This window comes from Rhinolophus hipposideros (assembly GCF_964194185.1).
Source record: "Rhinolophus hipposideros genome assembly, chromosome: 9".
NCBI classification, from domain to species: Eukaryota; Metazoa; Chordata; class Mammalia; order Chiroptera; family Rhinolophidae; genus Rhinolophus; species Rhinolophus hipposideros.
In genome coordinates this window covers 5885862-5900946 of record NC_138055.1, presented here as the reverse complement: position 1 = coordinate 5900946, position 15085 = coordinate 5885862, and the positions used below count along the sequence as shown (strand labels likewise).

Here is a 15085-nt window from a genome sequence, read left to right as displayed (position 1 = left end):
TGGAGCTGAGCTGCGCCCTCTACAGCTAAGATTGAAAGGACAACAACCCGACTTGGCAAAAGTCCTGGAAGTACACACTGTTCCCCAATAAAGTCCTGTTCCCCTTCCCAATAAAATCTAAAAAGAAAATGGGAAGAAAGGATCCGTAAATAACACAAACAGCAGTAAAAGCTTATTGTTTAGAAACGGGAAACGGCAGAGGAATCAGGCATCCGGTCTGAGAAGTGGTGGAGCAGGGAGGGTGGAGCAGGGAGTGGGGAGCAGGGACGTGTGTCTTAATAAGCTGTATGGCACTAACAGGACTTTGTAACCTGTGGTCACGTATCACTGATAAAAACGAAAGGTAAACGTTCCAAATTACTTCATTTTCTGCCCATTCTTTGGGCCTAGGAGCTTTAATCTGGAGAAATCACCAGGTGATATGTAAGCATAAAATAATAAGGCTGAAACAAGTAAAAGTGGAAGACACGGAACCAAAAAAAGAAAGAAAACGAGCAGCCGGAACGGGACTGCGTGTACTCACCATCTCTCTGGCTATTTCCAGCGCTTCCTGTAGGCCATAGAGCCTGCCACAGACCAGGTAGATTCCATTGGCCCAGAGAATACAACCCTCATGGACCCAAAATTCATTGCTGTCAAGAGGTAGTTCAGGGATTTGTAACTCCAGCTCGGGGCCACCTTCTGAAGTGGTGGGCACGGGGGGCTTTGAGTCCAAAACAGTCTTTTCACTGCCGCCCTCCGTGGTTGCTTTTTTACAAGGGAGCCCCCGGGACAGGGACCGAGGGCCTCCGCCACAGTCTTCTGAGCGGTGTCGCCGCTTAAACCTGGGGTGGGCAGCCAGGCTCCTCTGCTCCTTCTGCTGCTGCTGCTCCTCCTCCTCCTCAGTGTCCGTCTTGGAGCCGTTGGAAGCGCTTTTGTGTCGTACCTTAACTTTGCTCTGCATTTCTGTGGCCCTCTTAGGGGGCGGGTTCTTCGGGAGAGTGGCTGCATAATCTTGGGGATAAAAGGGTCCAAAGAGGTCACCCATATTCCGGTAACTGGCCCACTTGCCACACAGACAGCAAACCAGGTGCCCCATGACAGAAGACTCTGTCACCACGGGTCCCTGCAGCATGAAGGACGAAGCTGGGAGCACCTTGCTTTCGGTGCTGCTGGGGGGAGGGGTCAGAGACCTCTGCCCCTTGCGACCCCTCACCAATTTGGTCTGTTCCTCTTCTTCGGCGTTGATGATTGTACAAACGGCTCCAAGTTCACACTTATTGACTACGTGGATATAGGGGAAAAAGGACTTGTTCTTGGCGTCAGCTTTATCCAGCGGCTGGGTGGCATACTTGAGTTTGATCTCGGGCTCCTGGGGCTCTACGATGGGGGCTGCTTGTTTGCTTTTCCGCTTCCTCGGCTGTGCTCCAGGCTTCCTTCTCTCCCTCCTTTGCCTCTGCTTTTTTGGCTTTGGCTCTCCATCCACAGAACCTTCTGGTACCTGAGGGGGCGGAGGGGGTGGGGGCGGGGGCTGCTGTTTCTTTTGCTTATTCACACTACCTATGGGTCTCCCCTTCTTCTTTCCTGAAGGGAAATACCCCTTCGGGGGGAAGCCCTCCTGCTTGGGGGAAATTGTCACTGTGTCCGTCTCCTTCTCCTCAGCCTTGGGGTTGGCCTCAGGGGCCAGGGCGCCCACTGGAGGTCCATTCTTGGAGTCAGGGAAGAGCAAGGGTGCTGCCCCACCCAAGGAACCATCTGGTCTCCCCTGGTTACCCACAGGCTTCTGTGAGGTTGCCGATGTCACGGCACCAGGGGCTTCCTTTCCAGCAGCCACGGTGTCTGGGTGTGTCTCGGTCTTCACTTTGTCGTCCCCGCTGCCACGCCACTCCTCCGAAGACCTGGCAAGAGGCTTTTCTCCAGTCGCCTCCTGGCTTGCTGGACCGACCAGGTCAGACGCCGCTTCACCCTTCCTCTTCTCCATCTCGGCGTCCTGAGCAGTGGCATCCCCGCCTTCGGGGGGGCCGCTCTTCAAAGACAGTATGTCGTCCAGGGTGACCGTGTCTCCCCCAGCCTCGGCGCTATTGGAGGACGCACTCCTCCTAATATTGGGGGATGTGATCTTCTGAACGATCGCTTCCAATTTCAGGCCCCGCCCTTTCCGTGGGGGCAGTATTTTGGTCTTAGCAGGGCCTGTGAGGGTAACAGCGGGACAGTTTCTACTGTCTGGGCTTGGCAGGTCCTTGGCGGATTCCCTCTTAGGGATGGACTTGAAGTCCTGACTGTGAGAAAGATGGGCGTAGGAATTGAAGGCTTTGTCAGCGCCTTCTTTCGAAGGGTGAAGGAGGCGTCCCTTAGCTTCAGTGCTGCTGTTCTTCACGTCCTGTGACTGTCTCTTGGTGGGAATGGGAGAGATGAAAGAACGGACGCGTCTCCTCATGATTAAGGGGTTTTGAGAAGAATGATCCTCCTGACCCGGCAGCCGCAGCATAACGTTACCAGGTTTGGAGGACTGTGCGGCCTCAGCCAGGCCGTGCCCATCGGTCTCGTGGGGTGGCCCATACCGTTTTTGATTGGACATTCCTGGAGGACCGCTGCTTTTGGCTGGAGAAGTCTGCCGGGAAAGGTCCCAACCGGATTCTTGTAACTTCTGCGAGCCGTGCTTCAATTCAATGCCTTTGTTAGACAGACCGTCACTAGACAGGAGGCAGCGCCCACCGTCCTGACCGCTGGGGTCATGGTAAGTCCCCATCGGTGGGCCATACATCATGCCATCTTTGTCATTCTTTAGAGGGCTCCGCACTCTGTCAAGAAACTGCTGCTGCCGTGGGCTCTTCCGTGGCCCCTCCTGCCTGTGCTGGGCCGCGGCGATTACTCCCTGAGCAGAACTGCTGCTCCAGTCTTTATATTCCTCTTGTTGTTGTTGGTACATCTGCCTCTTATAATGGAGCTGAGAATTCAAGCCTGCGTTGGGATCCCCATAAGCATGAGCTCGAGTGTTTGTGTGATAAGCAGAGGCCAGGCTCTCCGAGTTAGGAGAAAAGGGAGCGTGTAAAGAACTCCTGTTGGCCCTCTCTGAAAAGGTCATGTGTGGGTTCATGTGGTGAGGGTCTCCCCCTGGGCCCCTGCTCCTCCCAGGAGACATCTTCAATTTCTCTGAAAAGTCATGGTACTGAGAAGGGGACCGACCCCTCATGCTCTCGCGGACACCCACTCGGCCAGGAACCCGTCGCACTGGTGTGGGTCTGCTGTCCTGTGGGCCATAGTCTGAGATGGAATCATGGGCAGCTGCTCCGGGGCTGGCATGGCCTCGGTAAGACTCATGCTTGATGCTCGTAGGATGGCAGTGGTCTCCAGATTTCTTGTTGTTGAAACTAGCTTGGGATTTGGATTGTTCAAAGTCTTCCTCTTTTATCTGCCCGCTCTGGGATTTCAGCTTTGTTTCCATGGACACCAACCCACCTGGAAGAATGACCGACTGACTTAAACTGGGATTGACACGTTCGCTCCTCCCAAGTCTGGTGTCGGCACCCATGTGTCCCAGTGAGTGAGCCCCCGGGTCCCTGACAATCTGTCTTAGTGGGGAAATATCACAGATCACTGATCTTCTTTCAGAGAGGGAGCCCCCGGGCTCATGGGCTGACGACTGAGGCTCTATTTCAAACTTTCTGGGAATTGGATAGTCAGCCAAATTGATCTGTTTCATTTCGGGAGCTGCGCTGCTTGATTTCCTCTCCCAGGGGCCCCAGTGCGGGTTTTCTAACAGGGACCCAATGCTTTTGTTCAAAAGGCCCCTGCTAGCTAATTCATTGGTTTGACTAATTAAGACATTAGGCCTTGTGGCTCCCTCTAGGCCCCCAGCCATGCCCTGGTGCTCCTGAGTACTCCTCGAGTATCTCCTGTCCGGATGATGGTGGTAACCCTGGAGCACTTCCTGTAGGAGGCTGGGGAACTTCTCATTTCTACCCTTTCGCTCCCCGTGGCCAGTGAAATCCCCCTTATCTTGGCCTGTAGGATACTGAGGAAAGCTGCCGACACTTCTTGGCACGGCTGGCCCGAAACTGTCTTTGTAACTATAGCGCAGGCTGCCGGGAGATTTGCTGGGTTCAGTTCTGCCTATAAAGCCAGGGCCCACGGTGGGGTGCCCGCTCTGGCCACTGCCCTCTCCGTTGTGGTTGGAGTTATTATCTCCGCTCTTGTTTCCTTTGGCCCCTCCCCCCGGAGGCTCTGGCTGGGGAAGTGATGCATGACTGGTTTCCTTGGCCCCGCCAGTGCTGGGTGGCCTTTGAGTGGCTGTGGGATCATCCTCCTGGGAGCCTTTATCTTGCCCACCAGGTTTTTCTACCCGGCTTGTCATGGCTTCCCGGGAGACAATCACCCCAACGGTCTTCTCATTGACTTTTGGATTGCCCTCGGATGACGACGGCGTGTCCTTAGCACCTGGTGAGGCGGCCTCTTCTCTGGAAGGACTGGCACTGAGTCTGGGGGCTTCGTTCTGAGAGCCTTGTGCTGGGGAGGAGCCGGCTTTCTCTGCGGCTCCACCCTTGTACGTGGTGTCAGAGCTGGTGCTCTGGCCACTCAGCTGCCTCACTCTCTCGCCTTGATCCTCAGAACTGCTGGAGCAGCCTCCGTCTGGCGACTCTGCCACTGGGGACTTCAGCTGTTCTTCAGGCTGTGAGGAACCTTCCGAGTTTGTGCAGCTGTCTGCTTTCTTAGAAGAGGAGGAGGGCCTCTTGGAGGTCTTCTTCTGGGGTGTCAGGGCATCGGAGAGTAGCATGTGCTGGACAGTATTTGGGAGATTGGCCACCTGCGTACTCAGGGCACTCAAACTACTCAAGCCAGGGTCCGTCAGCCGCTTCTCCGGCACCCCCTCCAGTCCAAAGCCTTTGAAGCCTGCAGCGTGCGAGTTGGGGCTGGGCATCATGGACGGCGTGGGGCTGAGCTGCGGCATCAGTTGCAGGATTCTGTTTCTGGAGCCCACGGCCACACTGCCCTGCCCACACTGGAGGCTCTCCCCACTCTGCATAAGAGGGGACGGGGTAGAGCTACAGCTCGGGGACTGCACCACGGAGGCGGCGGGGGAGGGGTTGGAGATGGGGCTGAAGTTCTGGTGGAATTGCATGGGGGACCTCACGGGGACCTCGGGCTGGCTGTACTGGCCCACCTGGCTCTGCAGGGGCAGCTTGGTGGCAGTGTTGGCGTACTGCATCACGTGCTGAGGGGGAGGCTGCGGCTGCGGCTGGGGCTGCGGCTGCCCCTGCTGGGTCCCCTGGGGCATCTTTGCCTGCTCAAAATTTTTCATCGACTGAGGCTGATAGCTGTAGTTGGACTGTGTCCCGTACGCCTGTGCGTTCGAACCTACGCTGTGCCCTTCATACTGGGAACCGGCATTCACACTGTAACTGCCGTCGTAGCTCTGCCCGGACTGGCTGAAACGCTGCGGGGAAGGGAAGGAGGAGGAGGAGGAGGCAGCAGCAGAGGATTGGTAGTGCTGGCCAAACTGACCCACTCGCAGCTGGTAACCAGTCGCAGAGGACGGCAGAGTCGAGGGCCGCTGCATGGGCTGCAGGTGGGACGAGCCGGACGCTGGCTGGCCAGTGGCTTGAGGCAGAGGCTGATGGGACTGGTAAAGCTGTTGTCTCAGCTGCTGGACTTGCTGCTGCTGCTGGCTGGAAGCCTGCTGTTGGTACTGAGCGCTCCCCGGAGAGAAAGGCCCTGTGTAATCCTGCTGATAATGAGACACACCACCCAGGGCAGAGTGCTGTGCTTGAAACTGGCCCACGTGGCCCTCACTCCCGTACTGATTGCCAAAGCTGCTTCCCTGGGGGGGTCCGTAGCTCTGCACAGGCCCTGACGGCCGTCGCTGAGGCGGCTGTGGGGTGCCTGTGGCTGCAGGGTCTTTGTTGCCTGCCATGTAGTAGAAGTCTCCAGCCTCTTTCCTGAAACCCTGGTAGCCTTGATGGCCAGAGGTCTCACTAGCCATCGCCGCCGCTGCTGCTGCTGTCCCTCGTCGCCCACCACTGCTGCCGCCACTGCCACCACTGCTGCCACCTGCACCCCCAAAATTCTGGAACATCTGGGCCTGGCGAGGGCTGAACTCTTCTATCCGGGACGAGCCGTGTACCTCCTGTGGGTAGCTCTGCTGGTTTCCGTGGTAACTGCTTTGCTCCCGAAAGGACTGCATACTGTTCAGCAGGACAGCAGCAGGCCAACTGCCCTCCTGGAAACGGAGAAAAGGGAGGAAAGTATGAGACACGCACCCTCAGCACAAACAGAATCAAGTCCAGATGACGGACGGGTGCGGCAATTCAGATGCCCACACAGAACTGACTGGCTTGAATTTCATCTCCTTTTCTTTCTCATCCTAGTCATTTCTGAAAATGCAAACATGCAGAGAAGTGGTGTAAAGAGTGAGGCAAGAGTCTACAGTAGTATCGAAAGAGACACTCTTGGTAAAAACAAACAATACAGTAAAAACCTCATTATTACATAAACAAGCCCCTCCCCCCATTCAACTGGGTGAACACATAGGGCTGTGTTACTACTGTCAATTACAGCAATTTTAAAATAAGTCTTCCAGTTATGGCGGCGGAGGGGTGAGAAGAACACTTCCATTTCTTTGCTTTCACGTATCAGACTGGTCACGGAGCTGAAAGTCTAAAGGCTGAGGCAGTCACTCCACAGGCTGCTCCGCTCCCGGACTTTAAGAAATGGACTGGCCTGAGGACAGATGTCAGCCCCTTCTGTCCAAACCCACGTTACTCATCTTTACTATAATTACCAACTGCCTGTGATGACTGGCGACCCCAGGAGACTCAACTCTTATCACTGCAGGGATTCCTACTGCTACAGCCAGCCTCACAAACGTCAGGGTTAACCTCTGCTTGATACATAACTGTGTCCGTGGTACCCCCCTCAACCACCCAGCAACTCCCAGGGAAAGGGCTCGCAGCGGAAGCCAAAGGAGCAGTGAATATCCTTGAAGATTCTTTTTGGAGGTTTGCAAGATGTTCCAGCACCTCTAATCCCCATGTAGTTTTTTTTAATCTCCCAATCTACTATTCACAAAGTTACTGTTGGTCGTTACTATGAAAGAAGGAATTGAAACAGTCACTTTGCACGGCAGCTAGATACAGAGGAAGATAGGAACTCATCAAGCCTAGTTCTTACCCAGCCTCCTCCCAAAGTCGTATGATTGGGTCAATACTTTGCACTACCTTTGCTAATGTAATTGGCACGTCACGTAATGCTCCTCTTAAATAGTTCATCAAGAGTGCATTTTTTATTTTGTCTTTTGCCTGGGCCTGTCTCCTTCTCAGAGTCAGAGATAAGTATGACAAGGCCAAACTGCTCCTAATAATTTTAAAATCGATTATTTCAAAAAGAAGTTATGAAACACACATGGGCTAGGGTAAGTTAAGGCAAAAAGTTGACCTAAATGGCTTACGAAGCTAGTTTCTTAGTTCACTGTTGGGGTGGAGGGGTTGAAAATGGAGTTACCGGCAGGAGAGTCAGTGATGCCTTTAAAAGGTAAGTCGGATTCTTTATGTCCAAGCCCTGAAGTGGCTCCCCATTTCATTCCAGGAGAAGCTGATCTGGGAGGCCCGGTACCCACCCCATTCCCTCTCTGACTTCCTGTTGTCTCCTAGCTCCTGGTCTTCACAGGAACTTTGTTCTCACCAGCAATGTTCTTCTTCCTCCATAACCACAGGGCTTGCCCCTCTTCCTTCCTTCCAGTCCCTGGGCAAATATCACCTGACTGGTAAGGCCTTCCCTGGCCATCCTATTAAAATCAGCTAACTTTACACCCTCATCCGGGCTTTCCCAATCTCCCTTCCCCTGATTTCCTCACCAGTACTTAGTCCCAGCAGACACCGATATGCTTCTTGTGGACTGTCTGTCTCTTCCCCACTAGAACATAAACTTCCTAAAGGGCAAAGACTTTCAGCCTTGCTGTAATCCTGCCATCGAAACAGTAAGGAGCACAGGGCAGGCAGGCATTCTCTGAACCAGAATGCCTTAGAGAAGTAGGCTAGAACTTACATACGCATAGGTGGTGGTGTGACAAGAGAATGGCAGAAGCGAAAACAACGCAATTGCTCTAAAAGCAGAGCCTGTCAAATTCTCCAGGTCCAGTTACAAGGGGAAAAACCCAACTTAAGTTGACGTGAGAGCTGCGAAGATTCCAGAAAGTAAATACGCATCACAGCTGAAGATGGTCAGTAACTCCAAACTCGGGGAGCTTGACCCACTGCTTCCTGAAATCGCTTCAGTCTATGATAGCTACACAAGGGTCTACTACATTGATAGTATTAAGTTTGATTATATAATCACATGACCCAAAGTCATCTTTACACATACACGTAATCTCAGAATCTAAAGGAAACCGCTTCTCATCCTCTTCAAAACGTCTCTGCAACAGACTGTTCTGCGTTCCAACGAGCCTGCTGGGAGCAGCTAACAGCTATGGGAGTGCCCGATTTACACACCAATCATCGGATGCTCACAACACTAGAACCCTCACCTCACTTCACAGATGAGGAAACCAAAGCAGAGCCCACAGGCTCCCGAGCAGCACTCTGCCCCCTCAGGCTACGTTCTTAACACTCCTGGACCCAGAGGGTCTTCGATGGGTCAGTGACATCTGCCACTTGTCCTGTCAGAGGTTGGCCTTGAAATTGAAAGTAGGAGGCCACCAACAATACTTGTAAGTATGTCCCTTCCCTGAATCCCTCTCACGAGGCTTCCCCCATTACTTGTAAGACTGTCCACAATGATTCTGTCCACACCGGTACTTTCTGGTTCGCGGTGTGCTCCTATCCTAGCTCTCAATGCCAGTGGGCTTCTCTAGACGATAAAAGGTGGCTGAAGAGTTAAATCCAACAAAAAGACCAAATCCGGCAGTTTTCTGAAAAGCTTCCTAGAGAGAATCACTCCATAAATAAATACTTTACATGTTGTTTAATTAATCATTCTGCTTCCGAAAGATTCAAGTGTATAAATATTGTTGCCACTTGCTCCCAATTTTTCCTAAACAGGAGCTAAGAGCTCAAGGCCGCTTACTTTAACATGGGCAAGTCCTGCCCGCCTTGGGCTGCAGGGCCGGAAACAGATCTGGGTACAATTCCTCCAGGTCTCCTCAGCCTTTCTCCCCCTTCTTATGGCTAGATGAAAACAAAACAAAATATCACAGCCAAACACCTCCTGCAGGATACCATCACACTAAATATTCTCAATCTACATGAAGTATCCAGCATCAGAAAGTGGGTACAGCCCATCTATTTTAGGAGTCTCAAGTAAAGCAATTGGAAAACCAAGGGTACCGGCAATTGAAATGTAAACCCAGTGTAACTGTAATTTTAGCATTAGCATATAAAATAATTTCCTAATAGATCATTCCAATACTATCCCATCATTTGAAAAAGCAAAGCATCAGTGTAATCAGTTTATAGCCTCGTGATTAATGCCAAACGCCTGCATTTCCTTGTTTGGATGAACACAAGATGCAGTAGTAAAGAAAAGCAGCCACTCCAAAGGAAGCAAGTCGCCCACAGGAATATGTATGTACACACACCCCAAAAAAGGGTTACTAACACCCCTGCCCCACTCGCCCTTGTCCTGACTTTCCCGTTTCTGGTTTCCTTGCATTTTCCTAACTTTCTGAGTGGTTTCAGAAAGCCGGTGGAGAACTAACATCATTAGTTCTGTACTAATGATTGGGGGACAGAACGTATTATGTCCACATGCCGGCCTCACTGAGACCACTGCGGGCCCACTGTACCCTATCCTATCGCGGGCCAAGGACTACAGCCCACAGAAAACCCACATTAGCTTCCTCTGTCCTCCTTCCTTCAATGCCCAACCTCATGCGACTCCCCATTCCAGCCTCTTCTCCACAATGTTCTCCACACTGTCCTTTCAAGAACCTGCTTCCTCTTTCATTTCAGGTTTAACCATTGCTTTTCTGCTTATTTTCCTTCCTTGCCTTGGAAAAAATGCTTTAATCCTCAAGACACTGACAACACGTATGTTTCTAGTTATCGTTATGGCCCCTGTCAGGTGGATTATTGTGTTTGCCCTCCAGCCTCACTCCTCACCCATCTCCTCCACGGCCCCTCTGGCTTCCGGCCCAGTTTGGCTGGAATGAGGTGAGTGAGTGAGGAGGAATCCGCTCTCCCAGCACCCACCCCGCAGCCACTGAGGCCAGCTGGCGGGGAACCTCCAGTGGGGCAAACAAAACAGCCCCCTCGTCAGGCTCTTGCATCCAGGCCGAGACGCAGTAACAAGTCCTGTACTGTCAGCCAGCTTTCTCCATCGGTCTCCCAACCCTGCTCCCCTTTGTAAAAGGTCCCAGGTCTGCACTGGTCAATTCAGCCACAGCACGTTCTCCTGCTAAGTTAAGTTCTCCTCTGCAGATCCGAGGCTGGGCTATCTTTCCAGAATCCCTTTCCAGCACGGTTCTGGGTTAGAATTGGCAAAGAGAAGCACAAAAAAGATGTGGAAGGCAGGAGAAAGGGGAGGCTGAAACTCCCCAGGTTGCCCCCAGGTAGCTGCAGCGGCCCCAACGCCAGCGCTTCCCGCGAGCTCACAGGAACCGCTCACTGTGGTGCTTCCTTCAGTCTGAGGTGATCAGCAGCAGCTTCCCGGGCCTTCCAATGGCTGGGTAAGCCCTTCATTCTGCTATGAAAAACCACCTCGTACCTGGGGTGGAAAGCGCCCCTTTTCCTGAGTGAACCCTGAATAATACAATTAAGCAAGCGCTCCTCAAATTACCCAGTTTGAGCGTGCCATCTGTTTCCTACCAGGACTCTAATACAGTTAGTTCTTCTCTCATCCCTAGGATTTCAGGGTAGAATATTATCACTTGGGGAGCAAGAGACTTCTATTTCATGCAGTATGGCATACCAGAGGGACTAGAAATCCTCCCTCAACAAAACACCTAGAAATATCCGACAAAAATCACAGCCAAACTGCAAGAAAGAAATGGCCAGGGTTCAAAACTGGAGGGGATACCGAGATCAGAGGGGCTAGTACGTGCGTGCTCCAACCGCCAGCGGTGGGGGGGTGAGGTCTGCAGAACTTGGCCACATGGCAATGTTTTAACGACCATGCAGAAGAAAAGGCCTCCAGCCCTTTTTAGGTGTAAGGGGGAGAGAGAACAGTCACTTCCGCATGTAAAGACTGAGCAGTGTCACTTGTCGCTGGAATCGTTTCTATAAAGATGACAAAATACTTTTATTCTTAGGCAGTCACCAACTCATTTTCGATGACAAAAATGTTCTTTCCTCAACTGGTCCAACTTACCATCCTCAAAAAAACCCCACAACCCTCTCAGACAGCCAGGGCAGGGAGCTTTAGAAGAGCCCCCACACGCAGCCCTGCCCTGAACTCTGCATTTCAGAACCGAAGCCTGCTCCTCCTCCACTTCCTGTATTTGCCCTTTACCTCTCTAGCCCCGTCACCGGCACCGCCACCGCTGTATGCGTCCCTCTCGGACTAGAATCCCAGCTGCAGAAACTCTCCCGCAGCCTCACTCACCTGGCACAGTTTGGCTTCACCTGCCCGTCTGATAGCACTGCCCACCCCCCCACATGCCTTCAAGGCCTCTGGCATCTTCCCAACCCAATTCCTGCTCTGCTCCATCCTCTCAAACCAACCAAGCGACCCACTGGGTCCCGTCGGTGGCATGGCCCCGCTCTCACCTCGCGGCCTTCTCTGAAGCAACCCTAGGTCTGTACATTCCTTCCTACTGGGTCAGGTCCCATGGCTTTCAGAATCTCAAGAGTTCCTGAAATGGGACCATCTCCACAAAGTCTTCCTTAAAGGACACTTGGCTGGCTTTTCTCCCCCTAGTAAGGACAAACTTAGCAGTTGTCTGTAATCAGTAGCTAAGGTGTATGCTACTTATGAAATAACTACCAGTTAGTCTACGTCTCAGGCACTGTTTGGTTTTACATGTATTTCAACTTATGGACCGGGGTGGGGGGGGGGTGGGGGGGGGTGGGAGCGGACGACCCAGATAAATTCTCTAATTTGCCAAGTTACTCTCCTAGGATAAACTGGAGCTGATATTCTAGAACTCAAATCCTTTTGGTCTAAAGCCCCTGTTCTTTTCTTTCACTGCACCACAAACTAAGCAAAGAGCACCCAAGCCCAGGTTTTTAAAAGTCCTGCCAAACACCTGTCAGATTTGTGTAACTGTAGCTATCGCCTACTGACTGACTGCATGTCTATCACAAGCCATACACTGTGTTGGGTGCTTTACATAAATAAGCATATTTCATTTTCGTCATACTCTAAGAAGTATTAGTGCTCCTTTTTGTAAAGTGAGGCCCAGAGAAATTAAACAAGCAAACATTCACAGTAAACAGAGAAGTGGGATATGAAGGTCCACCCCAGAGCCCAATCTGTACTTCTGGCGGAAGCCTTCCTTGAATTAGCAGCAAGACTTTCACAAACCAGGAAGCATTTGAGAAAGGCATCTTGAAATTTGCTAGAAGTGAGCTGACTGCTCGTACGTGGATATACCTGTGTTCTCTCCGTTAGGGGCACACAGGCTCTTCCTAAGGAGACCAGACACAAAGATTTGCCCACTGACTTGATTTTTCAAATGCTGTGTCCCGTTGGCAGACGGGCAGAGGCTAGACTTTTCTCAGTGACTGGCAGGTGTCTCAGTACAGCTAGGCCTTTAGAAGATGTGTTGGTGCTGATTTGCCCCCTGGCTTGGGAGCCCAGAAAGCAGCTTAAGGAACCAACTCAGTGAGAATTTGCAAGTCAGTCGTCTTCTAGAGGGAAAGAAACACACTAGGACGCTACAGTCCTAAACGGTTTGCTCTCTGAAGGTCAAGACTTGTATTATATCAGTCATACAAGCTATAAAAAATATCCACCGTTACCCATGATCACATACATGCAGGGGGAAAAAAGTGGGGCCACAAATTTATAGCTATTGAATTTTCTCAAAACATTGAGATGACATTCCACCAGGTACGAAAAAATAACAGAAGCAGCATGAATTACTGAATTACTACAGCTCTTTCAAAAAGCAATTTGGTAATACAGTCGTGCGTTGCTTAACGATGGGGATTTGTGGGAAATGAGTTGTTAGGCGATTTCATCATCAAGCGAGTATCACAGAGGACTTACACAAGCTAGACGGTCCCACCAACCACACACTGCACTACATGGGCCAGCACCGGGGCTACAAACCTGGTCAGCACGAGGCTGTACTGACTGACTGAACAGCGTCTCCTCTGTAACCAATGGTAACTATTTGTGCATCTAAACATGTCTGAACAGAGGAAAGGCACCGCACAAGTGCGATAGAAGAGAGAAACAGTGGTCCACCTGCACAGGGCAGTTCTGAGCAGAGCTCACAGGACTGGCAGCTGCCCTGGGTGAGTCAGGACATGAGTGTGGAGGCCCAGGACATACAGGCACCACTGCAGACTTGATAAACACTGTCCACAGGCCCGCCCCCCGCTTCTTTCCAACAGGGTCGGGAATAGAACATGGAAGCTGTGAGTGCTGCTCTATGAGTGGGGATGTGCTGACTGACTGGCAATACCGTGGAGAGACTCGCTGGCGAAGGCCTAGCCCACCATCACAGTGACGTCGGGAGAGAGTGGAAGGCGGCCTGAGGGTCAGCAGGGAATAAGAAGTCAGGATGGACAAAGGAACACGGCATTGGCATGGCGACGTGGCTCGGGCTACTGTGTGTTGGAGCAGTGGTCACATTGGGAACTTTGTGGCAGCCATTAAAAAAGGGCGTGTTTTTCAACATGCAGAGAGAGGGTGGAGAGCAGAAGACTCAGTATTTTGACTTTGATACTTGTTTTTGGTTCCACCTGGCACAAAGGGTTCTCTCTGGCATCCAATAGGAAGAAATAAAATGTATCTATGCTTGACATCATTATTACAACCTGGAAATATGTCCCAAGTACAGGGACAGGCTGGCTGCACACTGGCACCGAAGGCTCTGACGGAAGTGGCCCTGGCACTTAAGGCTGGTTAGGGCAGACCCTGAGGACCTGTGTCCTTGTGCAGGTTCTCAGGTCCGTGGCAAAGAATTTACAGCAATGAACTCTGAAGACCCTCAAGCCAGGTCTGGGAGGGCTGTGGCGCCCTCTGAACGTGCAGCCTGGGGTGGGCTGGGTGATACAGGTCAGGCTGACTGATCGGGAAGTAATGTGTGCACGCAACACTGAGGTGCTGTGATGACAGGGAACCTACCGCCCAGCCCCACAGACGTGGCTCCGTCAGAGAAAAGAAACTTCCCTTCCGCGGTATTGTAGGGACCAACAGCATACATGCGGTTCGTTGTTGACTCAAAGAAAACATCACTTGTGGTGCATGATGGTAAAAATATTAGTACCTTTTGACCCAGTAATTCTATTTACTAGATTTCTATCCTAGGTGACCCTCAAAACAAACAACCAAAGACCAAAGTACAACCATATTCACTCCAGTGATATCAATAAGAAAAGGCCGACAAGAATCTAATTCTTTATCATTTGAAAATGATTAAGCAAATTATGTATTTTTTGCTCAACAAAATAGTACCCATTAAAAATCTTATTATGAAGATTCTACACCATGGGAAATACTTATTATGTATAGTTAAAGAAAGCAACATATACCAACTCAATACCATGTTCCCGCGAAAATAAGACCTAACCAGAAAATAAACCGTAGCATGATTTGTCAGGCTGCTCGTAATATAAAATAAACCCTAATGTGTCTGTTGGAGCAAAAATTAATATAAGACCCGGTCTTATTTTCAGGGAAATTTTATATTATGAGCATCCTGAAAAATCATGCTAGGGCTTATTTTCCTGTTAGGTCTTATTTTCGGGGAAACATGGTACTTAATGTTTCCATTTGTTTTACGTAAATTATACCTTAATAAAGTTGATTTAAACCAAAGGGAGGGAGGGAGGGAGAAGAGGGGGGAGAGGGAGAGGGAGGGGGAGAGGGGGAGAGAAAGAGAGAGAGAAAGAGAAAGAAAACGAAAAGAAGGAAAAGAAGGAAAAGAAAGAGAGAGAGAGAGAGAGAGAGAGAAAGAAAAAGAAAAAAAAAAGAAAAAGAAAAAGAAAAAGAAAAAAAAAGA

At 51.0% G+C, this 15085-nt stretch overlaps 1 protein-coding gene across 4 annotated transcripts in view; it reads right to left on the bottom strand.

The window, feature by feature from the left end:
- The window catches only part of TCF20 (transcription factor 20), a 160602-nt gene that overhangs the window by 43020 nt on the left and 102497 nt on the right, over window positions 1–15085 (bottom strand). For all 4 annotated transcript variants that reach the window (XM_081060129.1, XM_081060126.1, XM_081060127.1 and 1 more), the window contains one exon: window positions 524–6196. In XM_081060129.1, the coding sequence (XP_080916255.1) occupies window positions 524–6196 (5673 nt within the window). The remainder of the gene's footprint in view (window positions 1–523; window positions 6197–15085) is intronic.